A 27141-nucleotide genomic window follows, 5' to 3' on the forward strand; every position below is an offset into this window, starting at 1 on the left:
CACATAATTTTAAAAATGTGAGATGGTGACAGATGAAGATATATAGCTATAGGTCTGTTCCTTTATTAAGGGTTCTTTTAAAACTGCATTCTGTCAAGGACCAGATAAAACTGGAAATCAGAAGCAAGACAGAAAACTCATAGATACAATTGCTTGCTTTTACAGAATAATTAAGAAAACAAAACAGTTATTGCCTCTTCTTTCTACTAAGACCTTTAACATTTTCCTTTTCAGAGTCTCTCAAATCTTTAACTACTCTAGATCACATCATCACCAATAACATCAAGAACTTCAAAAAGAAACTCAGTGCTAAACATTTTCTACTGGGTAAAAAATTACTTCTCTCAACAGATATGAACAGTAAGATGAAGAGAAAGATTTGATTTAGCCCAAACTGACACAGTGCTCAAAAAACAGGAAATCTGTGTTATGTGGAACAGCTCTCTCTGTGATTAGATAATCCTTTATTTTGGTAAGCTAAACTTTACCAATACATGAAAAAAAAAAGTCTCACTTCTTGAGTTTTAAAATGAAAATTATATTTGCATCTTTCAAGTAAGTGGAATTGAGACAATGGTTTCTCCTAATAATGAGAAAAATGGTAAGGCTTGAACAAAGTCAGTGTTGCAGTTGTCCTCATTTAAGCTATTTGAGCTACATTACTCCTGTGCTGTGTGGCTGTCTATCAGTAGCCTAAATTTAGGATTGAAAATTCTTGGAAGGATATAGCATTTCAGACAGACAGATTTGGTGAGAAATGAAGGCAGAAAATGCACTCTATAACATTAGTGGCTTTTACTGTTTTCTTTACATTCCCTCTGTAAGGAGATGTAAAGAAAATTCCCTAATTCCCCTGAGAAAAGGCTCAGAACACTAAGAAGGCTTTTTGATAAAGGAGTGACATTTCTAAGGGCTTCAATTTTATAACTGGCTATGCAATTTTTGGTCTTTGTTATAAATATGTACTGCATCTTCAGCTAGATGAATCCTCTTGAAAAAGGAAGCAAGTTTTACACTATAAAGTGAAAAACAACCAACAAAACCCCTACCAAATACTAGAGTAACAGGAAAATACCCTAGGAAATGCTTTTAAGTATGACTATTTTTACATGATTTTTGAGGGAAATGTTGAAAGATAATTGTGATAATTCCTGTATCTACTTAGAATAATGTAGTATATACTGCTTTAAAGGCAGGTCACAGGCTCAGTGCATGAACTCTGCACTGGATCCTACCTGATCCCTAACCCTGAACTTGAAGAACAAAACCTGCACATACACTGGAAGAAGATGCATTACAACAAAATAAATAGGTACATAATGCTAATATGTCTTAATATAGTAAAACACCGTTCCTAAAAGGCTTTATTTGAAACATGTATCCTGCCTGCACATGTCCTGCAGCAGTCTACACCAATAAAATTACAGGCTAGTTTTCTATGAAGTGCTTGCCCCATAGAGGCATAAGGTAGATGGAAAAAAAAAAAAAAGAGAGAATTAAATTTCATGGATAATCTCAAATTTGAGAATGAGACATCATTTTTTCCCCTGAAAAATAAAAATATTTTGGTGAAAAGAGCGTTAAACATGTTTTTTTTCCAGGCAGTAGTGTCTTCAGCTGTTTTTCCTGTGTATTTTGGAATCAACTATTTCCTTAGCAATAAGAAAGTTTAAATTTTGCATGAATATAAATGTATTTGCAAGGAGTACTTGAAATGTAAAAGCGTGAGAACTTACTGTCTTGCTGATGTAATTTGTGCTGATATTCATACACTGAAGTCCTTCACTATTGCAGCAACCTCCACATCTGTAGATGGATACACATGGAGGTTTAAAGAAGGTGTTTGTAGTTGCTCCAAACTCTTTTCCCACATCCACACACACTTCACGTGGCGTGCACTGAGTTTTTCTCCATTCAGTATCGATACCTGCCAAGTTACAGGGAATTTCATATTATAAATTAACTGTTTAAAACCAAAACTATCCTGCAGTAAATTAGGATTCCTTATTAAACTTCGAAACCAAAATATGAAACTCTAGAGTCACACCCTTTAGTCAGTGAAACACACATCTATCTCTCTCTGTTACCTTCTAGTTGATTTTTTCTCCTTCATAGGGACATGACATATCATCATGGAGCAGATGAAAAGTCACAATGGAACTAAAAGGGAATCCAACAGGCAGGGGAGACCTTAAAGCACAGAATCATAGCCTGGCTTGTGTAGGAAAGGACCTTTAAATGTCACCTGCCATCTAGTCCAACCCTCTTGTAATGAGCAAGGACATCTTCAAGCAGATCAGGTTGCTCAGAGCCCCAGCCAAACTTGAATAAGCTTGGAGGTTTCCAAGGATGGGGCATCTTCCACCCCACTGGGCAACCTGTTCCAGTAATTCACCATCCTTATAGTAAAATTTCTCTTCCCTTTGCCTAGCGTGAATCTACTTTCTCTAGTTTAAAATTATTACCCTTGTCCAGTCACAATAGGACCTGCTAAAACATCTCTCCTCATCTTTCTTACAGGCCCCCTTTAGGTTCAGGAAGGCTTCTGTAAGAACTCCTGGGAGTCTTCTCTTCTCCAACCTGAGCAGCCCCAGCTCTCTCAGCCCATAGGAGAGGTGCTTGAGCCCTCTGAACATCCTCACAGCCCTCTTCTGGAGCTGCTCCAACAGCTCCACATCCCTCTTGTGCTGTCCCCTGAGCTGTTCACTGTGGGCACAGCACTGCTGATGGGTCTCACTAGAGCAGAGGGAGGGGCAGAATCACCTCCCTCAAACTGCTGGCCAGCAGCTAAAGCTGCACATGTCCTTTCTTCACCTGGGGCAATTCTCATCTTGAGTCAAGTCTGCGCTTTAGCTCTGCACACTTCTGCTAAGTAATTCTAACCAGCCCCACACAGTACTTCACTTGGGTATAAAATGTTAATAATTTTAAAATTTTATAGACATAATGTGAAATTCATTTTAATACATGTTCAGTTTGTTAACTAGAATTGTATAATTTAAAGCAAATGTATTTAGCAATTATGTACAGCATGTGATTTAATCTGATGGATGATTTTTGTGCCCAGATCATCCACATAAATTTGGGCAAAGACTTAGTATCATGTTATACAGCATTTTACTAAATATAATCTTACACTAAACAGCCCTGAGACTTACAGCAGTAAGTTTACTCCCTTTTGGCACTAGATTTTGGTAAACTATCCAACAAAAATGGAAATTTTGCCTTATGTGTACTTTAAACTCTCCATTAAGGTACATTATTTCCAATATCATGTCCAAAAATACACCTCCTGCTATAAATCCTGCATTCTCTGCCTACAAGCACTGGCTTAAACTGTAAGCTAATACATTTCATCCAAGCTATCTGAAACACTGAAAGGTATTCAAACACATTGGTTTGAAAACTGTTTTGCTTGTTTTAGCACAACATCATTACAACTATCCTCTTGTAACATAAAAAAGTTACAAGTGGATTATTTGGCATTCCAAAGTCATAATGCATAAGAGAAGAAAGCACTACTAGCTGTGATGCAATTGCAGAAAATGAGAAGAAATAGTTCAATGAGCCCAACTATTAGCATTCTCTTTGATTTCTGCAAAATTGTTATAGCCTCTGCAAAGTAGGATTCCTTATACTTTAAGACAAGCAGTTCACTTTCTCTACGGAGCCAAGAAAGCACTTTTATACAATGGGCATACCTAAAATATGTCTGCAGAGTGATTTCTTTCATTATGAAAGGCTACCTATCAAAGATTTTCTACTATAGAAAACACATCCTATCAAACTGCTGAGGTTGGTTTACTGACAATGCTTAGCTTTTAAAGCGTTTTTGACACAACTGAAAAGCCTTCAGAATTTCATTCATTGTGTGTTGGAACGTGGATTGCGTCCTGTACTTACTTTTCAGGATCTCTGCGTTATAGTGTGCTGCAGCAAATTTCAGGGAATCATCTGATCTTGTGTCAAAGCTGGAGTGCTCCCTGTTGTGTTGCCAACCTCCTCTCCTCAACTGACATTTGAATATTTTCCAGTATTCCGGGTAAAGTACTGTCATGAGTTCATCCACACTGGACACGGACCGCAATTGCTCTTCCAGGTCTTTGCTTCCATGAGCCTGCCAAAGTAACATGCAGGATTAATTACTTTCTCTGGTACACAAGGTTTGCTGGAAACTAGTCTGAAAAGCAAGTCATGCATTGTAAAGTAAAGGGGTCCTCATCATAAAAACTGCTTCTGTCAGTCAATGCCAGCATTACTATATTGACAAACAATGAAATGTTTTGCTTCTTCCATCACTTCTTTATCACTCTTGTAGTTCAAACTATCTGTGTGAGAAAGGAGCCTACACAATTAAGCCTACACAAACACAGTTTGCAGATTTTATACATATATATATATATATATATATAGCATTTTTATCCTGGAAAGGTAAGTTTTTGTGATGAAATTTTGATTGCTTGAACCCCCAAATACTTAAATGATGTTCATATTATTTAATATCATATACTCCTAAAGTAACACCAATTTTTTCCCATTTCATCCCTTAGTCACAGAAAATCAAAATGCCCAAAAATGCAAAACCAGTTAAAACAAACCCAAAAAAACAAAACACTAAGCAAAGAAACTAAGAAACTAAATCATGTTATTTAGTACCATTCTAGGTAAAATCTTAATAAGCAAATTATATTATAAAGCATGACTTCCTAAATCAGTAGGACACGAGGATTTAGGTACCTTGAAGAGTCTAAACCTCACACTCCCTTTCTGTTTCAGGAGTAGCCTCAAATCCTGTAATCCTGCTTTCTTATTCTGTGGCCTTTACACAAACTCATTGCAACTGTACTTTTCTAAATGACTGAGATTTACATTCCAGTTTATCGCTTATCAGGAAGATTCCTCTGTTCCTCTTAGATGAAGAACATGGCCATCAAAAGATTGGTGTTTATCCCCTGCCCACCTTTCTCATCCATGGATTGCTGACCTCTCAAAGGGAAGGCCAGTATGGAGAAAGAAGGGAATTGAAGAACCTTTAGCCACCTTCTCAGCCTACATGGCCCTTAGATGGCAGTATGAGACACAAAATACAGAGTACACTAGTACAAAATCCATCAACTCGCTGGAGACTCTCTATAGTTTACTATAAAATTGTTGCTCTACTCAAAAAACCTGTAAGAGTGCAAAATGTCCAAATGCAGAAAAACAAAGCTATATGAACTGAAATTTACAATTTCTTATCCGACTCTGCCACTAACAAAAAATAAACTTTTTCAGTTCAATGATTTTGAACATTACACAAGTAAAACAGGTAGCTCAGAACTAGCCCAGCTGAATCAAAACTGCTCCTTGTCTCATGGACAACTTCAAGGGTATAAAATGGTGTATAGTTTCATCTACTCCCTTATCTGGTGTCAAACACAGCAGAAACACCTCAGGATAAGGCAAATTCACAGAACTCATTTCTCTAAACACAGTTATATACAGAACTGTGAAGAGGATGAGGCACTGTACCAGGTCACCCAGAGAACCTGTAAATGTTCAATCCCTGGAATTGTTCAAGGGCAGGCTGGATGTAACTCTGAGCAACCTGGTGTAGTGAAAGATGTACCTGTCCATGGCAGGGGACCAAAAGTTAGATGATCTTTAAGGTCCCTTCCAACTCAGGCCATTCTGTGACTCTACTATTCTATTACCAATCTAAATTCATTTAATTTGACATAAGGTGTTATGAAGTTCAAAAAATGTTTTCACTTAAGCCTCACTAACCATAGTGTCCTTGCAGACGACTGTCCTGGGAGGTTTCAATAACCAAGCCATTGTCTCAGAAATGTGCCCATGCAGGCCTTCATCTCTTTCCTTGTCACCACAGGAAAGGCCATCCCTGACCCAAGCCATGCATCAAGCAGTTTCTGAGAGCTTTGAGTTCAAATTTAATGGTAACACAGAGAATTTTACTTCCCATCACCCCTGCTCTCCTTGCAGGATGCCACTCAAGGTCTCAATCAGTGGGTCACAAACAAAAATCCAAGCTTAACAAACACCTAATTTGGCGACTCGCTGCTTGCACCCCCTGAGAGGTGAGGAGTGCAGGGTTTGAGCAGCCTCTCACTCCTGCCAAACTGTTTCCTGAGGGTGCTGCAGCATATGGCCCTTGAGTAATGGGAAGCAAGTTGCTGCACCAGCACAATGCCAGCGTTGCAGATGCGCGTCTGCCACGTGATGGGAATGGGCATGGCACAGCGTGGATATCCTGTCACAAGGCTGGAAGCCAGGCTATTATGTAAAAGGCAGAGGAATAAAACCTGTGGTTAGCCATCCACTAGTTGATCCTAGGAAGTCCTAGAAGATCATGGGGGTAACATGGAAAGAGAATTCAACCAAAGCTTTGCCACCTCTGATGAATCCTTGAAAGCATGCACAGCCCACAGTAGACAAAACATCACATTGGCTGCTGATGTTGCAGATATTCAGAGTGCAGCCTAGAGCATCAGGAAAATAAATAATGAAACTCAGTATTACTTTGTTGATAAGAAGTCAATCATAAAGCAGGAAAGTGAAATTATTAGAAATAATGCATGCTGACTAATTCCCCTTTGGTCAGGCAATCAAGTCGTGTCTTTTCAGCTGGACACAAAATTTTTAATACATATATTAAATATGTATGAATAAAATTCAAAATATGAAGAAATTAATGGCTTTAATTAAGCATTGTATCAAATATAATAAAGTTTTATTTTACCCTGGATATTCCACAGGCCCTAGTGCCATGTGCCTACAACCCGAGACAAGGCAGTCCTGGTTGTGTGTATAGATTAAGGAAGGAGAGCCTGGAGAGCAGCACTCTGGAAAGGAACCTGGAGGTCCTGGTTGATGTCAAGTTGAGCCAGCAGTGCCCTGGCAGGCCAACCCTGTCCTGGGGGACGTCAGGCAAAGCATCACCAGCCAGGCAAGGGAGGGGATTGACCTGCTCTGCTCTGCACCAGGGCAGTGTCACCTTGAATATTGTGTGAAGTTTTGGGTGCCTCATATAAAAAAAATTAAAAAAAAAAAATCAAGCTATTAGAGAGCATCCAAAGGAGGGTTACAAGTCTGGTGAAGGGTCTGAAGTTATTGAGAACACTTGGTTTGTTCAGTCTAAAGGAGACTGAGGGGAGACATCATTGTGGTCTTCAGCATCCTCTCAAGGGGAAGCAGAGGGGCAGACATTGATCTCATCACAAAACCAGGACAGGATTTCAAGAAATGGCATGAAGCTGAGTTGGGGAAGGTTCACTTTGGACCTCAGGGAAAGCTTCTTCATCCAGAGAGTACTTGGGCACTGGAACAGGCTGCCCAGGGAAGTGGTCACAGCACTAAGCCTGTCTGAATTCAAGGAGTGTTTGGACAATACTCTCAGGTACATGGTGTTACTCTCAGGGCTGCTGTGTGCAGAGCCAGGAGCTGTACTTCAATGATCCTGATGGGTCCCTTCCAGCTCAGCTTATTCTGTGATTCTCTGAGTACTCCCTTGATATAAACATAAGGAAAACAATTTCTGGAGCAGATATATAAATTACTTTTAAAAAATTATCTTCTGCTTAGCTTAATTTGCTTGTAAAGATGGCTTCAATTCAAATTTATACTGTGGAAAAACAATCTGATCACTAGAAGCCTGTTGTTCTCTCCCCTCTTCCAATTTAGTAAGAAAAGGAGAAGGAAATTCATATGTATGTACTAAATACACTGTATTTAGTGCCCAGAGTTAGGGAGCAAAAAAAAAAAAACAACAAAAAAACCCCACAAAGAAAAATAACCCAAAAAACCAAACCAAACCAAACAAACAAAACTCAAAAACAAACAAACAAACAAAACCCCCAAAAAACAACAAAAAAAAACCCTTGAAATGTTGCTTTTTCAATATGCTTACAGTGTTACCTTGAGATACAGATCAACAATCTCTTCCTATACATCTATGTATTTTTTAACTGCAGCAAATTACTCTCATATTACTCTCATCTGTCAAAAACTGTTTAGAGGAACATTTGCTTAAGGAACTTGTGATTTAATTTTGTAGAACAGCCAAACATCTTGTTGACATGAACATCAAATGAAATCTTAAGTTCTGGATGATTACAAGAGTGTGTCCTGCATATAGGATAAGCATCAGATCATTAAGGATTGTTAGAAAGAGTTTTCTACTTTTTAAGGGAAGAATGAATCTCCTTCTGTAAATATAATAGTAGTCTTGCAACATTTTTGATTTTGTGCACATTTCAGTAATTTCACAAAAAAATACTGTCTTTGCTCTTTCTTAACTCTGCATTGGCTTGTAGTGTAGGACACTGGATTTTCATTGCAAAACAATTTTGAGACTTAAACACATTTAGAATATATGATGACACAAAGAAAGTAAAATCAACAAAAATGTACTAGAGATTAGAGGAGCTCTAATTTTTCATTCTTCTTATGCACGTGCAGATTAGTAAAGTTCAGAAAGAAATATGGCTTGTAGCTGCAATTACGGTCACCAAGCTAGTTATTCCCAAATGTTAAGTTCAAAGGGAGGAAAAAAAAGGAACATTAATAGAACATTAGCACAGGTTGTAATAAGAGAGATTCTATGACTTTTAGGACTGAAGAATGCTTTTTGATAAATTTAAACAAACAGTTGGTTTTCATATAATTAAAGAGCAGTCCTGATGAAATCGTGGACCAACTGCTTAATGTTTTACTGGTAATGCACTCTGGAGTCTGAGTTCGACATTAAGAAGGAAGCAGGAAATAGAGCCAAGAGTGATTACACAGAAGGAGTTTTCTCTATCCCATGCTTTTCTATATTCTTGGCATTTTCAAGTCAGTTCAGGAATTGGGGTTTGAACTTTTTTTTTTTAACCACCAGCACTCCCTTCAAAAGTGTTTATCCTCTCTGATTGACCATTCTACTATTTTTTTGTCATTTTTACCTATTATCATCAGTGTTGTCCTGTATGAACATCTGAAAATGCTAGATAGAAAGTGTATTCTAGAGAAAGACACTGATTAAACCTTTGACTAGCCAAACTGTACAAGATGATAGGTGATATTAAGCAAAATAACAACCTAAAAATACAAGTGTGAATGGAGAATACAATAAAGTTACCCTTCTCCATTTCAATAATTTCACATTTTTTATGAAGAACAGGAGAAGTGACAAATACATATAAATAAAGGTGCAAAGCTTGATGACAAGTGCTCTCTTGCTATTATTTAACTTCAGAATATTTCGTTATATCCAAGTATATTTTCCACAACATGACTTTCCATTACATGGTATGCCCAGTTTTTCATAAAATTACAGCTTGCAAGGGAAAGGGCAGGATACCAAATAGGCTCTATATCCATTAACAAAGTCAAATGTATAACAGATTTTCCATGCATTACATTACTTATCTTTCATATGTCCCCAGTGCTTGCCTCTATTATTAATAACAAAGGTCAGAACACTTAATATTTGGCAGCATGCTTGACACATAATTGATGGTGCAATATGCTATAATGGTACCTTATGTTTCTGTGCTGACTACAGTTGTCAGCTCATTTCATTTTCAAGGATTTTGTGGACAATTCTGAATAGGAAAATGCTGTCTATAAACCCCTCTGTTTTAAGATGCTTATATTCTGTATTTATTAATTGACTGAAATGGGTTAAAATCAAGTACTTAAATCTGAATGTTGAAATTACTTGTAAGCAAATGGAAATATTGCAGAAGTATTTATAACACTTCACTTGCATAATAATTTATTGCAATTTTCATATATTTCAATGCTAGTATTTTTAGAAACTGATGCCAATAAAAAAAAAGAAAATATTTTAATTAAAAATTGTAGCTATAGTTAAGAATTAAATTCAACTTTTATGCCCACTTCTATGGTCTTACTAGAAAAGCCCTGATTTTGATCTCCCATGCACCCATTTGTCACCAGCAAACTTGGATGACTGTAGTTGAGAACTTTTAAGTTACCATTCAATACAGTAACAAAACAGAGCCTTACAGAAGCCAAACAGTCACAGTGAACATAAATTTTTTTTCACATCACTTGAAATAGATGTGACATGATAAGTAAAAATAAGTAGAAAGACCACTGCAATTAATATGAACTAAATCAAAACATCATGACAACAGCAGAGAGATTAGAATCAGTCTCTGCTCCAAAGAGCTTACAAAGCACATCAGACAAACATAAAAAGTAAGAATCAAAGTAGAAAATAAATAAATAAACAAATCAGTCTGACCTATATTTTGCTTTAAGTGACTTCTATTCACTATGACATTTTAAATACTAGGAATAACATTAGGGAAAGAAAACAAATAAATGGGAGGAGTGAGGAATGTACAAAGTAGATAGGCAAGGAAAAATAAATGAGTTTAAGAAGAAATTCAAAAGAATTTGCTAAGAAGGAAAAAAAAGACATTGGCTGTAAGGATAAACTTAGGACTACAGAAATGTCACTTCTATATTATATATCACGTATTTTTTCTCTTGTTTTGACCTTTTTTTTGAGAGGAAGATCATAAACTGCTAGAAAATCATCCTAGACTTACACTACTTATTATTGCTCCACCAGTTCATAAGTACAAGTATTTAGGCTAAGGTAATCGGTAATGCAAAATTTCCATATTAAGGGAAATTAAATTTTTATGCATGGCAGCATTTTTAGGGCAATATTTTATTTAGATATTCTTAGACAACGCCGGAACAATATCTAAGTTTATAGATTTGCACAAAGGTTCTTACATTAAGTCCTTTAGTCAAACATTTAGCTGCTGCTGAGGCTCTGAAACATGCTTCTTGGCTGGTACTTATTCTTCAAGTACCTGCATTCCTCAGTGGTTCTCAACCTTCACTAAAAAAATGCAGGTACTTTCACATATTCAATGGGAATTACTTATGACAATACCCTTTTTTTAATCTGAGTTCCCTGGGAAGCAGAGAGAAAAGAAAAAAAAAATCTAGTTGCTTTCTAGAGCAGCTCTGTAGGCTGCTGCCTGATTGCTTTAGAAACTCATTCTGGACAGCTTGCTCTCACAGGTTTCTACAAACTTGGGTAATCAATACCATTCCTGACTATAACAGAGAGCAGTTTTCAGAACAAGGATTTGTGGCACCTTAGCAAGACTCTTTTTTTGGAAGAAATTTCACAACTAGATTATAGTAACAGGAAAGGTTTTGTTCTCACACACTTTGCCCTGATCTTTCAAAAAAGGTCAAAGGCTGCAAATATGTGGGATAACCCTTTGCTGTCTAAGTGCAGCTTCATCTGGATTGTTTAATTGATTCTAAGGCTTGTATTGAAGCTTCCAGCTAGCATTACAGATAGATTTGGAATCAATAAGGATTTGGATTATTGCTGCTGAAAGGCTTACATCTGATTAAATCTTGGCGACATCAGGCAGTGCAATCTGTACCAGATGAGATTTGTGTGTTATTCTCTTGGTCATCAGCAGCTCCAGTGACTAGTGGTGACAAATGTGTGCAGCGCCACGCACGACCAGACGCACGACCAGAAGAAAGGGGAAGCCCTTTGCAAGTAAAAAACTTTTGTAAAGGGAAGATAAAGGACAGCACTGTGATGATTGCTGGGACATCAAGGTGATGAACAGGCACAGACCCCTGCCAGGAAGGAGACAGCTAAAGGAATGAGAATGCCAGCATCCTCTGCAATGCACGCTCTGCAACCCAGCAAGGTTCTGGTGCTGATTGCGTGCACTGCCTCTACAAGACATCTGGGTGGCTGTCACATGGCAGCTCTGTAGAATTTGACACATTATAAAAACAATATGTTCATTTTGAATGCTTTTAAGCAACTTTTAACTAACACTGAGAGAAGCAAAGCACACAATTCTGAAAAGAAAAACTTGCACTCCTGCTAGAAATCTTCCTCATTAAAATACCTTACTCTCTCAGAAAAAGATAAAATGCCAGTTAAGCTTTTTATTTAATATGGTCTGAATATTGCTGTTTTTTCAAAATACTCTGTAATCTCTTGTTTTCCTTTCGGTAGTCACATGTATTCCATCAAAATCAGTACAACAAAATAAAATATCAGGCCTTTCAAAGGTTGCTTATTCTCAGTCTTTGCTTAGCTTTCATTAGTATTGCTTTTATGAACAACTATCATTAGCTTTGTCAAAAAAAACATACAAACATAGAGTCCTTTTTTGAAGAAAATTATCAACGTGGTAGCAATGCAATGAGCTGCAATCTTGAGCAAGTGCAACACTGGCAGTGAGAATTAAAAACTTTCTCAGTATCAAATGGAGAGTTACTAAGTGGAGAGGTAAGGGGTAAATTCATTTTAAATGAATTAAAATTAATTTTAATTTGAATGCCAGCACATTCTGAGACATTGCCTGAGCACAGTACCTGCTCTACATGAGTACATCCCAGATACCAATTAGTCAGTGAGTAGGAGCTCTGGCTGCGTTTCAAGGGACTGGCATCAAGAAGGCAGTAGGTAGTTTTTACATCATGTTTTCTATTCTGCAGGTCAATCATTCATAAATGAAGGTTTCACTAAGGGCAGGAATAATAAATTGCACATTTGTAAGAACATTTCTGAGTTATGCTGAACAAATAGGTTCTCACTGTGATGAGACTATTTAGTTTTCAATTCAACACCTTTGCTTATTCTTGAGTTTTTGAAAAAGCAGTCATTTATAGGAGGGAAAGATTACATGAACACACCATGTCTTGTTGAATAATTTCTCTCACTACTAAGTAACTTGCCTTTTCACCAAGTTTTTAGAATCACTATTTGAAACACTGAGAAAATATAATTAATCCATGGTCTAAATATTTAGTAACAGGTCACAGAAATTTCTTGAATTAGTTATACTTTTAAAATGGTTCATAAAACAAATAATTTCACAGACCACGAAACTACATCATTGAATTTCAAAGGCAAACTTGAACTTTATTCCTAAACAAATGTCTTAATCTAAAAGAACATGATTTCTGTTTTGTTAAACAAATCTTGCACAGTTTACAGATCTGTACAGAAATATTAATTACAAGACCACCTACTCTGTCACTATTTAAAAAAATATTCCAACCATAAACACAACACTACTTAAAATTCAACAAAAAACTAAAGAAAAGTGAGGAAGTAATAACACAATAATTCTATTTTAAAAGTCTTGGTTTTAAATTATTACAAACAGGTTTTGTATATATGAAAGAGGAAACAAATAAAGGGGCTCAGAAACCTGTGCATTTTATTTTATTTAGGGTTTCCAAGTATATTACTGGTTTATGCTATTTAGCATCATGTTTTTTTCAGTTAATTTGACACAAGTCTATTTAATAAGCCAAAGCAACACACCAGACTAGCATATCTGTCAGGTTTTGGAAACAAAGGTATTAAATTGTGAGATTTCATTAATAAAAAAGTACCAGAAGAAGCTTTTATTTTTGTTATCAAGCTATTACTTAAATATTTTATGAAAAGGATCTTTGCTAATCCAGACAAAAAGAAAGAGAACATCTGAATTTTTTTAGCCAAAGTAGTTATACAGTTCAGAGGACCAGCTACCCACAACCTGCTTGTGTCTAACCTGATAATTTGTGTTGGAAATTTGTTCTACCCTGAATTCTGTGTGAAATATCCTTTGGACTACAATTTGACACCTGTTACAGAAAATGATGCAGAGACAAACCCATTTGTTTAGATATTGAGCCTATAATACTTTTTTCCCTTTTTTGCTTTCCCTGAATGGCAAACTTCATTGCAAACTACAGAGAAAATCAGTAGTCCTGTGGAGCTGTCACACCTGTTCTGAATGATGGGGGAGAAAAAATAAAAATAAGAAATAACAAGGGTCTTTGATCACAAGAAGAGAAATCATGCTTTTGTATCACTAAAGGAGAAAGCTTACTGTACCATGTAAAACATGACAGGTATTAAGAGATTTGCCAGCAAGGCATGAGAGATAGGGAAAGGCAAATGAAACCTGAGAATGGCAAATCCAAGAATTAAATTGAAACTTGGTCACAATTCCCTTTCATGCAACTAAATCAGGAGAAATGTATGTTGCCCATTATTTTTGGCTTAAATTATTCTGAATAGCGTATTGTACAGCAATGTTACTTAAAAAGGATCAGGGAACATCAGCAGTATTAAAACAGATCCTAATTTACACTGACAGGACATAGAGTAATCCAATGCTGAACACAGTATGCTATCAGAAGAGTTTTTGAATGAGGCTTGACTCCAGAATGAAGTTATTGCAAGAAGTATGCCCTGAGGAATCAACTTCCATTGAATGGCAAGACATATAACCCCTGGTGGAAGATACAATATTGCATCCTGAAATCCATCATAATTGCCATTAGCTGAAACTTGTCCTATATACCATCTTGCTGAGCTGCCTCCATTCTTATCCAGGCCCAGAAACCAATGAAAAATAGATTAATATGGATTATTTATATTAAAAGGAAGCATACAGAGAGCAGGAGACAGGGAGAAAGAGGCTCTTGTTATTCCAGGTCTGTGAGAAGATGTAAGTGAATATGTTTAAAATTAAGCTAAGCATAGGCATAAACCCTACTGTTATACTGAAATATTTACTAAGGTTCATCTTTTTATCTGCTCTTAGAAGTAAACAATTTTTTAATTAAAAAGAATGCGTTTGTGACATTGCATTTTTTAGTTACTTGGTCACAGAGTCTTGAAGAGAAGAACTTTACCTAAAGAAACCCAGTCAGATTTGTGACATGAAAACAGGAATGGGAGAAGAGGTAAGGGAGTAAAAGTGGGTTACTACTATGACTGTGTAACACCTAGTCTCCAGCTTGGACCACCCTGAGATTTTATTCTTCAGCAGTAAAGGTGCACATCTTGAGTTGACAGATTCTGATACAAAAAGTAGGAAAAAAAAACCAACAAAAGGCTCTCAGCTTTCTGAAAAAAAAAATCCTATAATTTTCATTGTCTTCAAAATCAAAGGTTCTAGAGGTTTTCTTAGATTTTAGCAGGAAAAAGTGTCAAGCAGGAGAACTTGTGCATAGAGAAATTTCAAATTCTCCAGCACTACTGGCAACCTTTCAGGAATTGCTTTTCAAAGCATATGAAACTATTTCCTAAAGACAATCTGGAGAGATTACTTATAATGGTTTTCATATAAAACCATGATGGAATTATGTGCACACAAAAATAATGCAGTGGAAGAATTCCTTTGACTTTTTTCCCCAATTGCTTATGGCACGTACCACAAAGCATACACGTATATTTACAGGATTGCAGTCCTGGACACTGGAATTTTGGACACACACTTAGTAATACCAAGAGCCCATTGTAGTCACTGAGGTCACCATTTACAGGACTAGACCATGAAACAATTTCTGTTTGTTCTTGTATGTTTCAAACATTTCTTTTACTGAGAACTGCAATTTCCTCAATGCTTTAAGAGCAGCTCTTTTCAAACAAAGTAGATTCAGACACAAGAACACATGTCTCATTAGAGTAACTGGCAGTGAGAATGACATTTCTGAATTAAATTTTGCTTCAAAAGAAAGTGCTTTGTTGATTTTCAAATTTATTTGAACTAGGATTGCAAAAGAAGGAAAAATTTAAATGGATTAATTTTAAGGACATTTTGTTTCATACTGAAATAGTTCTAAAACAATTTGGAGAGCAATTACTAATTTAACCTTATAAACATGTATGGCAAATGCTATTAGATATTTTTATTAATTTAACTAGAGGCTATTTCTGATACCTCACATCACACAATAATCTCCCATGCTCTCTTACATTTAAGAAACGTCAAATAGCTGCCTCTCAATTATAAGTGCCAAAACTTGAACGGTATCTATTAAATTCCTGTTTTTCCTGAGAAGGAAAGGAACAAAGAACACAGAACTTGCTGTTTCAAAAGACTTAGATTACAGAAGTGTTGCCTTAATATGTCTCTTTGCAATTATTTGCATTCGTCATTTGGATCCATTAGAACTTAAACTATGGCATAATTGTATTTCTTTTTTGAGCTGTCATTGAAATTGACTGTGCCTTTAAACAAATGTGCCCAGATGCTCTGGGTACAGCTAATCACAGGCACAAAGGCCCAGTCAAGGTCAGGCTGCAACTTTGTCTCTAATTGCCTGGTTATACATTCCTTGTTCACGCAAATCTTCTACTGACTTCAATGGGATTTTTGTTTAGTGAGGATTACAGGATTCAGCCTCCTAGCTTAACTACTGCATCTATACATCGCTGTGTGTAATATGCTTCAGTGCCTACAGTTACAGTATCTGTACTTTTACTAGCCCTAAATATCATGTTGAGTTTTTTAAGACTTTTACCATTCCAAAGCCCTAAAATGCAGTTTCTGTTTTTAATCCTTTTCTTTTTTTGGATCTTCCACAGTCAACACTATTGGACTTTAAATAATAGTTACCTGGAAGCCCATCTTTGTCTTACTGCTGCTATAATTTTCATTTCAAACATTCTAATTTGCTTTCTAAACCTACTGACATAACTACTATATCAGCCATTCTGCTAAAACACAAAGAAAGTATGTTTCCTACTCGGTTACATTTCAGGTCCTTATTAAAGCAATCTGGTGATTTTTACATGATCTTACCAATGTCCATAATAGCTTTTGTTGACTTCTCTAAACATTTTTGCTTGCCACAGCATGTTTGTATTATTAATTCCCAATTCCATTTTTTTACTTGTTTACATCAGGTTGCTTTGCAGTTTTCCTAGTTTACCCCACAACATATGTCCATGAAACATTTTTCCATCATTATGCAAACACTACAATCTAGACAAAGTGCATGCCATCATTTTTTATCAGACCAGCTGTACAACTGAAAGACAAGGGTGTTTCTATGTTGTCAGTCAGGCCTGTTGGTCTCTTCCTCATCCAAACTGAACACATGAGGAAACCCAGACACAGCCGACAAGACAGTTCACTCCAGCGCCTGATTCTAACAGCACAAAACAAAACACCATGAGCTTGTCCCCAGAACATCCCAGCTGCTCTAGCAACAAAAAACCCTTTTTCTCACCTCCTGGAGCATGCAACCTGCAGTATCACACTACACAAAAACCTTTCTAAGGGGCTGAAGCACATACTTTGACAATTTAAAATCAAAAATACACTCAAAACCCCCCAAAAAACCAAGTTTTCTCTGAACTGATGGACCCTCCAAAGCAACAAAAACAGTAATTATGTCTCGGAGACATTAAACAGGAGCTGAGAGTACTGACAAAATGCTCTGGGCAGCACTGACATTGGGTGGACCCATAACTAAGGGGCCTGAGGGCTCAAGTTTGCTCTCTACTACAATCCACAAAGCTCAGCTAGATAGAGCCTTTCTTCCTTGAGAAATGCCATGAACATGAGATACCTCTGGTGCGACCCTTGCCAAAACCTTGATTAACTCCTAACACCTCCCACAGTAAAGCCTGGCATATGAACAACCCTGGAAAGTGAAAAAAGATCAGTGAAACTACAGGACAGCACATATAATTTACAGCTCAGTAACTTCCCCATGCATCTCATATCATAACAAAGTCAAGCAGCTTCAGAAGTCTACAGTTTAGTCTAATCAAATTTATTGACACATGTTAAATCCCTGTTACATTTGTGTATTTACCAAATAAAATTTTATTAGGAAATGGGATTTTCTCCATATCCCTCCCCATGCAAGGTTTTTGTGGAAATGTAGCTACCTCAAGCTCTCTGACCCCTGGATTCTGTCTGCTGGATTTAAGAAAAAAGCATTAATTCTGGAAGACTTTATACATCACAAACTTAGCCTCTGTCATTGCAAACACTTCAAGCAAAATACCAAAAATAACTCAAGCAAAGCTGTCCAGATAGAAAGCCAAGCACTCACTGGTCTTACCATAGGGAACCCTTACCTGACTGTCTCACACCCTCTGAACTCCCTCACACTTGCAATCCTACCTCGGGTCATGCTATTTATACTCATGTTGTCACTGATGTTGTCTCCATTTTTGCAGCATGACACTTTTGATAGAGATGTAGAAAAATAAAATCTTATGTTAGAGAAATACATGCCTCCTTAATGCATTGTCAAGAAAAATTTAATTTTTTTTTCCTTTTGATTAGAAAGATGAGCTGGTTAGCACTCAATACTTTTATTATGTTAAACATTTAGATTTTTAAATCTATAGACTTTGCTTCTACCCAGACCCATGGTCTTTAGCTCACGTGGGTCTTTGGGTAGCTACAAATGTTTGTGTTATCCTCAATTCTAAATATTAACTTCTGACTTCTGAGCAGCATGTCAACGGTGAGCCACAGACTGAGAAACTGAGTTCCCTGATTTTTGTCTTAAGAGAGGCCAATACTCCAACATGCTTTTCAAAGCATTTTACTGTAATTTGAACAAAATTTCTTGAGCAGCAGATAAAAGATGAAGAATTGCTTACATGAGAATCAGAAGCATAAACTAAAGTGACACACTGGGTAAAGCATAATCATTTAGTTAAAAAGTCTCTAGTGAGCTGCAAGCAGCAGCAAATATATAATTGCTGCTCAAGGTTTGCAGTTTCTGTGACATCACTATAGGAGCGATAAGAATACTATTTAATGGCATCCACTTTCAAGGTTACCTTATGTTCCAACAGAGCTGGAAGCAGTCACTGCCAAATGACATACAAACTGGTATTTGTCATGCTTGAAAGGCACATGCTAGTCAGAAGATTTTATCAGATATTTACTTTAAATGCAAAAGAGCACTTAACTCCCACTGACAAAAAAGGGATGCAAACTCGGTAAGTTTAGGACGCTGCTACAGTCACCAGGTGCTAGCGTCATATGCAGAAACAGTAGCTAACTTCTGAGGCCTCCAGCACCAGCCTGACCATCCTACTCTTCTTGCCCTGGCATATACAGTTGCAGAAAAGAGCACAGCTAATTTCCAGATGAGGTACAGATCAGCCTGTGGGCTTTGCAAAAGGACTTCTTAGTCTTAAGTATCTTGGTGCTCTGTCCCATCAAATAAGGGAGGCTGGGTGACCCAGCAGAGATGCAGTTCACAGTCTAGACTGCTGCAATTGACATAAAAGCCATGTTAACTCACTATCCTCTCTGTAAGCAACAAGAAGCACACATAGAAAGTATGGATTAGAACTGGACAATCCAAATTTTGGAAGGTAACGAAGTGAATGTTACCCAGCCAATAAGTGCATGTTTTTAAATGGAACTCAAAACTACATCTTTTCTGTGAATTGAAATTCTTGTGTGTCTTATTTTGACCTCCTTTCAGTAAAGCCTGCACTAAGTCATGGTACTTTGCAGCCTGCACTCAGAACAGAAAATAATTCTCTGAAGTGTCCAGATACGTACTTTCCATTCTTGGCCTTTTTCAGATTTCCAACAAATACTCAGCATTTAAGGATGGATCCCTGTTCTCTGCAGCCACATGTGGCTGGCTAACTGAGCTCAATGCCAACATTTCCTTAGAGCATTCCTTACATGAGTTGCCTAAAACTTCTCCCCACCATCTTTAAGACCAAATGACACAGGCACTGAAGTCTCCCAGCTCTGACTGTCAAAGCTATTTGTGCTTACTGATTCTGCCCACAGACAGACTCCAGCGCTGCCAGACTCAGCATCCTTTCTAGGGTAAGGCTAAGTGATCCTTCTCAGGGCTAAACACACTTGAAGGTAGTTTTGAAGAGCACATGGACGTTCCTTATATGAACAGCACATTTCATGATACTCTCCCTGAACAAAATTAGTACAAAAAGCACATAGTAATCACATTACAACAAAATCATACATAAACTTCAGCAAACACACGGAAAAGGAAGCAATAAGTCTTCAGTTCCTAGAGCTTTTGCCCAGTGCCAGTACACACTGAAGCCCCATGTGAATTCATTAGGATAGCCATGTCAGGCAAACAGGCTAGCAGGCAGAATTATACCTATTTAGCAGTACCTCCAAATTTAAAGCTGAAGAACTTCTGGGAAAAACAAACAGAAGCAGTCTTTAACTGACCATACCAATATTCCTGACAAAAGCCTGCTAATAAAAGGTAGAAGTTACACTTGGTATCATATCCTGAATCAGAAGGTATACTATATCAAAAAGATGTTGATTTGCCATTATATTTGAAGTGATTGCCTCAGGATTTATACTTAATCTGGTTTTCAGAAAGCATGAGCTATTCTAGATAGAAACAGATGTCAGAAAATGCACTGTCAGACAGAAAATATGGCACATTATTCTAAAAAGAGGCTTATGTTTTTTTCAAATAAAAATTAAAAAGACAATTCAATATAGTCAAATCCAGCAAAGGTATAAATGGCATATAGTTATATGTGTGTTCTTTCATGACTTCAGATTTATCACTGGTAAATTAGTGACTCCGATTTTCATGATTTAGATATATTACTGGGTCACATGGTAGTATTTTTGAAAGTAAAAACTTGGAAATATAGTTTTAATTTAAAAGTCTCCCAGATTTATGAGCCTTGTCAGCAGGGGGGAATGTGTGTAGGTTTTTTGTTGTTTTGGTGGGTTTTTTTTTGGGGGGGGGGGGGGGGGGAATATTCTTTTTTTTTTTTTTCTTATGGCCAACTAGTACTTGTTATTTTCTAATCCTCCTAGAATAACAGACTGGAAAGGTCCCCAATAGCCATCTAGTCAACATCCCAATCAAACTTCCAAAGACAAAAAAATTCACAGTGTCTCTACAAAACTAGTTGTATTGCTTAATCATCTCCCATAGAAAATATATTTTCCTTCTTATATCCTTTGGAAGCCTCTCCTGCTTCAAAATACGGTAATTGTCTCTTGTTCTAAGCCTGAGCACCACAGTGAAAAGCCTGGTTCCATAGCTGAAGTAACCTGTAAGTGGAAGACCATTATTTGGTCCAGTCCTCTCAGACCCTTCTCACAGGGCAGATGTTTCAGCCCATCTTGGTGGCCCACTGCTGGACTCAGTCAATTTTATTAACATCTTTCTTGCTGTTTTGTTTTCTTTTTCTTTTTGCTGAAAACCAAGCACAATATTCCACATGTGGTTTAACAGTCAAGTAGAGGACAGCCACTTGGCTCAATTTAAGGGCCACACTCCTCTTGAGGGAGCCCAGGACACGGTCAGCCTGCATGGCTGGCGTTCAGCTTCCACCAGGAACCCTAAGTCCTTTCCCACAGAGCTGCTTCCCAACCACTGAGCCTCAGTCCCGACCACTGCAAGGAGCACTTCCATCCCAGGTTAAAGACTTGCATTTGTTTTTATGAATCTCATCAGATTCCAGTCGGTTGTTTTTTCCAGTGTACCTGAGTCCATCTGAATGGCAAACCTGCAAGGAAGTCTATCAGCTTCACTGCCTCCACACCTCCAGTTTGCTGCTATACACAAACCATATGAAGGTGTGCTCTGTCTCACCAGCACATACCCTCTTCTCCTGTAACTCTCAAAGACATAAAAACATGGTTAGAGCACAATAACACCAAGGTTGTGGGTTTGATCCCTGTATGGGTCATTCACTTAAGAGCTGGACTCAATCCTTGTGGATCCCTTCCAACTCAGAATAACATGTGAATCTGTGACTGTAGTAAAACAGGACAAATCCCAGGAGAGGGCTCTCATCCACAAACCTGTGATCAGATTTGTCAAGCATGATTTACTCTTGGCATTTACAGTCTAACTCCAAAAAAATCCATTTACCAGTTCTCTAATCAAACCCAAGTTGGCTTTTTTCAAGGGCAGGATGATACTCAGCTACTTGAATTCCTCACATGAGCTTCAGTAATTCAAAGTTGCTACAAGCCAAGGCTGTCTTTGATTATTGCCTTCTTGGCCAGATCTTAATTTGTGAGGACTCTCTCTCTCTCAGATACAATGCACCCTCATTAGCATCCTTTTGACAGACTCCAGAAACATCCTGGGCTGCTTTTATGTGTGGCCCTTCCAGCAGGCAGGAGGGAGGCTAAAGTCTATCCCAACAACAAGGGTCTCAGAGCTGCTTATATATGACATTGTCCTATTCCCACTAAGCAAGTGATCCCTAAAATAGGCTCACCATTATGTCACTCATACCTGCCCCTCCTCTGATCCTGATCAACAAGAAACCCATCCACTCAAACTGCTTCTATTTGCAAAGGAAAACCCCCATTCCCTTCTTCCCTGCCAGTCTTCCTACATCCATCCATCATAGTTGTTCCAACAATGCCTTATTGATGGGTCTGCATGCAGAGGTCTGTCTCCTCCTGATTGATTCCTATGCTGTTTGCATCTCTCTGCAGGCAATTCTTCCCTGACAGTCTATAAACCAGAAGATTTATGTTTTGCTTTGGAGTTGTTCTTCCTCAGATTTGACCATCTGCTGGTAGTACTTTCCTGTCTGTCATCCAAATTTTGCTTGTTTTCTTCCAACAATTTTTTCCTTCTCTTTAAAATCTGTGTCCATCCCTCTCAACTCCAGCAACAAAACATTAATTAAAAAGTACATACAGACAATCTCACAAAGTTTGTCTGTCAGCTGTCGCACTTTCAAATTAGCACTGCTACTTTGAGAGAAGCTGTACTGCTGCAAATTAAAATTACGAAAAACCTGTAGAAGTCTATGCAGTAACATGTTCAATCAGTATCACGTATGCAGGCAATGGGAGGAAAGGTTTTATCCTAGCCAAACAAGGATAAAATTTCATCTAAGACAGTGAGTTTAAAGACCAGAACAGAAGACTGAAAATATTACCTGGAACTGAGCAAACAACCACATACGTACAGCTATCCTGCACTGGTACTCCAACCACTGCCTTTAAAAGTTACCCTAGGAATATCTAAAGATTGCAGTCCTGAGACTGCCTAACTCTATTTCATTTGGCACAGGATGCACTCTGGACCAGAACACAGGCACCCTAGCTGAGAGGTGCAGTTGATTCTCTTGATTGACAATAGGCCTTGACAGAAAACATTTCCTAAGACAAAAAAATCAGCAGGGCCTCAGTTCTGCTGAGGATACTGACCAGCAAGATATTGAAACATTAATCAACAGTGAGGATCACCAGCCTCGCATCTTGAACTACAATTCCACTTCCTTGGCTAAGCCTGCAGAAGAGCTTTAGAGAACAACAATACAGGCTCATTACAGGCTACCATTTATAAGAAGTGTATGCAGTTTCTCTTCCAGCAAGTCAATTGACTGATGGTAACTTAATATTTGTTTAGCAAACGGAGGTCATTTAAAAAAACAAGATGTTATTGACCCCTACAGTTAGTACAAAAAACCTCTGAGAGGAGGAATAGACACACAATTCAATGTGCTGGAAAAAAAGTGTTAATGTCGACTACTGAATGAAAACTCTACCAAACAACTCCCACTGATGGGTTACTGCTATAATATTGTAAAAAAATGTAGATCACTTGTGGTTCCTCCTAAACAAAATACTCACAATCCAAATTTCCAGTTGAGAATCTTCTTTCATCCAAGACTTAATTCTGAGCACATTTTTTTGAATTAAACCAAGAAGATAATCCCCAAGGTGAAAATAAAGTGATATAAACATTTGTAGGGCTGGAGTTCAGATTAGGCATCATTTTAAATTTATTTTTGAAAAAAAGCTTTCTATTACTAGGTGACTATTCCTATATTTATACACACTCTTAAACAACACATGTAACTGTTAAGTATAACTTCCTATATATTGCGTGGTTACGCAAACTTTTTTTAGAAGCAAGATCAGAGCAGAGAAAATGGCATAGAAAAAACAAAAATGCAGGACCAAAAGAGGCTGTGTTCCTCACTATTTCATGAAGGCTTTTTCCAAAATGCAGACAAAAGAAGGTTGTGTACATTATAAAATTGCTAGACTAAAATCAAAATAGTTTCTATAGCTAAGTTCTGCTCATTTTCAAATCTGGAATGAAAAGGCAGCCCAACCCCTTTGCTAGAAGTGCCTGCAAATCAAAAAAAAACATAATTGAAGGAGCCATTTCTGGCTGTTGTGACCAGAGCTACACTGATTTTAGTGGAGTTGAGACTATTAACAGCAGCTGAAGATCTGATCTTCCAATTTAAATTCTGTCTTGACTTTGAGTGATTCTGTTGAGGTCACTAGAACAGGGTTACTCAGGACATAAATTTGCCCCAAGGGCTTTTGTTGCCTGAGATATAAATATATTACATTAATGTATAAACAGAAAATGCCTAGCAAGTTCCAGTAAAGCAATTAATGTAATTAGTTTGTAACTTGTGCTCAAGTCTCTCAAGGGTTACTGGGGGTCAAATTAGGGAAACATTTCTGAAAAGCACGGGTCCTAAAATAGCAAAGTTTCATCTGACATGTCTAAGTGGTAGCACCTCTGTATTTTGACTTCTTTTTATAGAGAAAGCAGATGCAAATGGAAGAATAAAATACATCTGAAATGTTGGAATGTCAAGTTTAAAAGCAAATGATAATTTTGTGTGTTTCCAGAAATAAAAATGCTTTAGTTAATTTCGATTTAAATTTCAGAACATTATAAAGATACAAATAACAACAAAGGTAAGATTTTTTTCCACATGTTCTAAAACAGAAAACTTCAGGTGCAAATAAAAAGTAACCTCTTTTTACTGTCTGTAACCTCTCCCCATCTGGAGTTTAAGGTTCAGTAAATCTTGCACCATATGAAGCACACACAAGTTAGCAGGATTGGGCCTAAGCATTAAACATCAGTGGACCACAGCAAGCTGTTTAAGGAAACTGATGCCACTTGACATACATGTGAACGAAGCAGCAGTGTCTTTTACAAGCAGCAGCATGGTTTCACTTAGAAAGGCAAAAGCTGAAGGCTGAGAAACACTATAAGACACTCATTATCTATAAGAATGTCAGGGAGACAATTTATTTAATTAACTAAACCTGTCTGAGAACCCTAAACAGCCACTAAAATATAATTAAAATGAACTATCAAAGGTCACCATGGACCATTTGTTCATTTGGATAACAACAGAGGCAGATACCAGCCATTGATAACCCTCATTTATTGAATTTATTAACAAGCTGCAGGAATGTGCTTGTTGCATTACATGACTATGAATATTGAGCAATTGTTTTATTTCAACTTAACTTTCTTCCATTTTACATAGTTCACAACCCTTTACGCTATGCAAACACAACACTTTATTTTTAGATCCTGTTATGTCACACATGACATTTATCAACATGTCAATTAGTTACAGAAAACTGAAAAGAAAGAGTATGGAAATGCAGTCTCCTTAAGGGCTAAAGAGACCAGATAAATCATGACTTTACAACAACTACTTGTAGCATGTAGTTCTGACAGCACATCAAAACTCTGAATTTTTTCATGCCAAATACGTAAATCTGTTAGTTAACAGTTGCTAACAAAGCAGGAACTTTCAAAGTGGAGATTAAAAGGAATAGAATAGTCGAGTCTGTTTCAGTTCCATTAACAAAAACACGATGCTTCCATATACAGCTAGAGTACCAAGGGATGTGAGCAGCCAAAACCACAGCAGCTTTAATGGAAAAAGACAGAAATACGTATTTCTGAAGCATGGGCAGAAATGGAAAAATGCTTTTGATCTAGCTCATGAAGGATAACAAACCCTGACAATACACATTTGGGATGCTGCTCTCAGGTTTCATTATAGTATCATAGTGCAATGTTTCTAATTTGTTTATGTAGATATATTTCTAATTTGTAACTGCAAATACAAATTCCTTTGAATTAAAAAGGAATTTAAGCAAGTCAGATAGTTCACACTGAAATAAAAGGAAATATTATTGTTTCTGATTTATGAAGAAGTAACAGCTGGCACTTATTATGTCTATGTACTACATCAATCACCAAAAACACAAACTCCAATAAATCTACCTTATGTCCTTATAAATATAAAGCTGTTTTTCCTTTCCTAGACCAGATTGCTAGCTTATGAAAAGTGGTACAGCTCTAAATCCAGCACTCTATCTTCGAATCAGTTCAAATTATGTACCAGACACAAATTTATCTAGTTTAGCTTTTACAGATGGGGGAGGACTTTAGTCTTGCTGTTGCTGTTGTTATCTTATGGGGTTTTTGTTTGTTTCTTTTCTTTTTTTTACCAAGTGATTGACTTCCACAGAGAACACGAGACATGGTACCAGTAAATCAGAATATCAGCAAGTACTGCTGGGTTTTTTTCAAAGCTCGATCTGCAATAGATGCCAATTTGTGCATCATTATCTCTACTACAGCAAGCGTTGTTTTTAAACAGACAATCCACTGCAACTGGATAGTGACGAGAATAAAAAGAATAAAGGCAGTGGAAAGAACGTTAACCACAGAACGATGAGTAGGACTTGGCCTCTCACGCTCCGACCACCCAATGTATGGGACATTAGTGCTGAGAAACAAACGTGCTTTAACTCTCCCATCTGACAAAGAAAGAATGAAGCAGAACAGATTGTCCAGCAAGCTTCTGTAAAGAGCTTATCACAATTTTCAGTACAGGGGCTAGAGCAAACCACTAGAGAGCAAATATTTCTGAAGTCTACTCAAACTACATGGGAGGATTTAATCCAGACTGCGAAGAAGGAAATAGTTTTCCATTAAATAGAGCATTAACCTTCAAAGGAAAGTTGATCTTCTACCTAATCAGCAGAGGAGCAACTTATGGACAGATGGTGATGAGAAGACATATTTATGTCTTTCAGTCTTTATATTCAGGTTTTAAAAAGGTCAGTGGTAACCAGGCAGCTGACATGGGTAACAAAGTAACAAAGGGCTTCAGCTAAAATGGGGAAAGCATCCTCCTATGTGTGAATCTGGACGCTTTAAAAATCAAATTACTTTGTCTAGTTTTATCTAAAATACTTTCAAATTTGTCAGAAGGGACAAGAGAGCTATTACTTGCCATCTTTGAGAACAACCAATCTGGTGGACTGCTAGTTTCCAGAGACTATGAAAGAACACCAGAGTTCCTACCCCAGGCTCAATTCCAATTGCACAAACATTAGAGCAAACGATAAACAAGTTATTTGCAAGTTCTTAGGGAGGAAAATGAAGAATCATCCTCATCCCTTATGCCCTAAGAGATTGTAAACATCTGTTACAGCTCTGTGTAATACACTTATCACATCAAATGAATATCATTATATTTTCCTGTTATGGCAGGGAAAGGTTTCCTGATAAGGATGGAGCAACATG

The 27141-nt window shown here is 37.3% G+C and overlaps 1 protein-coding gene across 3 annotated transcripts in view; it reads right to left on the minus strand.

Annotated features, from left to right (window-relative positions):
- VEGFC (vascular endothelial growth factor C) overlaps window positions 1-27141 on the minus strand; it is a 191712-nt gene that overhangs the window by 13490 nt on the left and 151081 nt on the right. For all 3 annotated transcript variants that reach the window (XM_054514659.1, XM_036382279.2, XM_036382277.2), the window contains exons 2-3: window positions 3904-4117; window positions 1737-1927 (exon numbers count right to left, since the gene is read on the minus strand). In XM_054514659.1, coding sequence (XP_054370634.1) covers window positions 1737-1927; window positions 3904-4117 — 405 coding nt within the window. The remainder of the gene's footprint in view (window positions 1-1736; window positions 1928-3903; window positions 4118-27141) is intronic.

Source organism: Molothrus ater, chromosome 4 (assembly GCF_012460135.2).
Source record: "Molothrus ater isolate BHLD 08-10-18 breed brown headed cowbird chromosome 4, BPBGC_Mater_1.1, whole genome shotgun sequence".
Lineage (NCBI taxonomy): Eukaryota > Metazoa > Chordata > Aves > Passeriformes > Icteridae > Molothrus > Molothrus ater.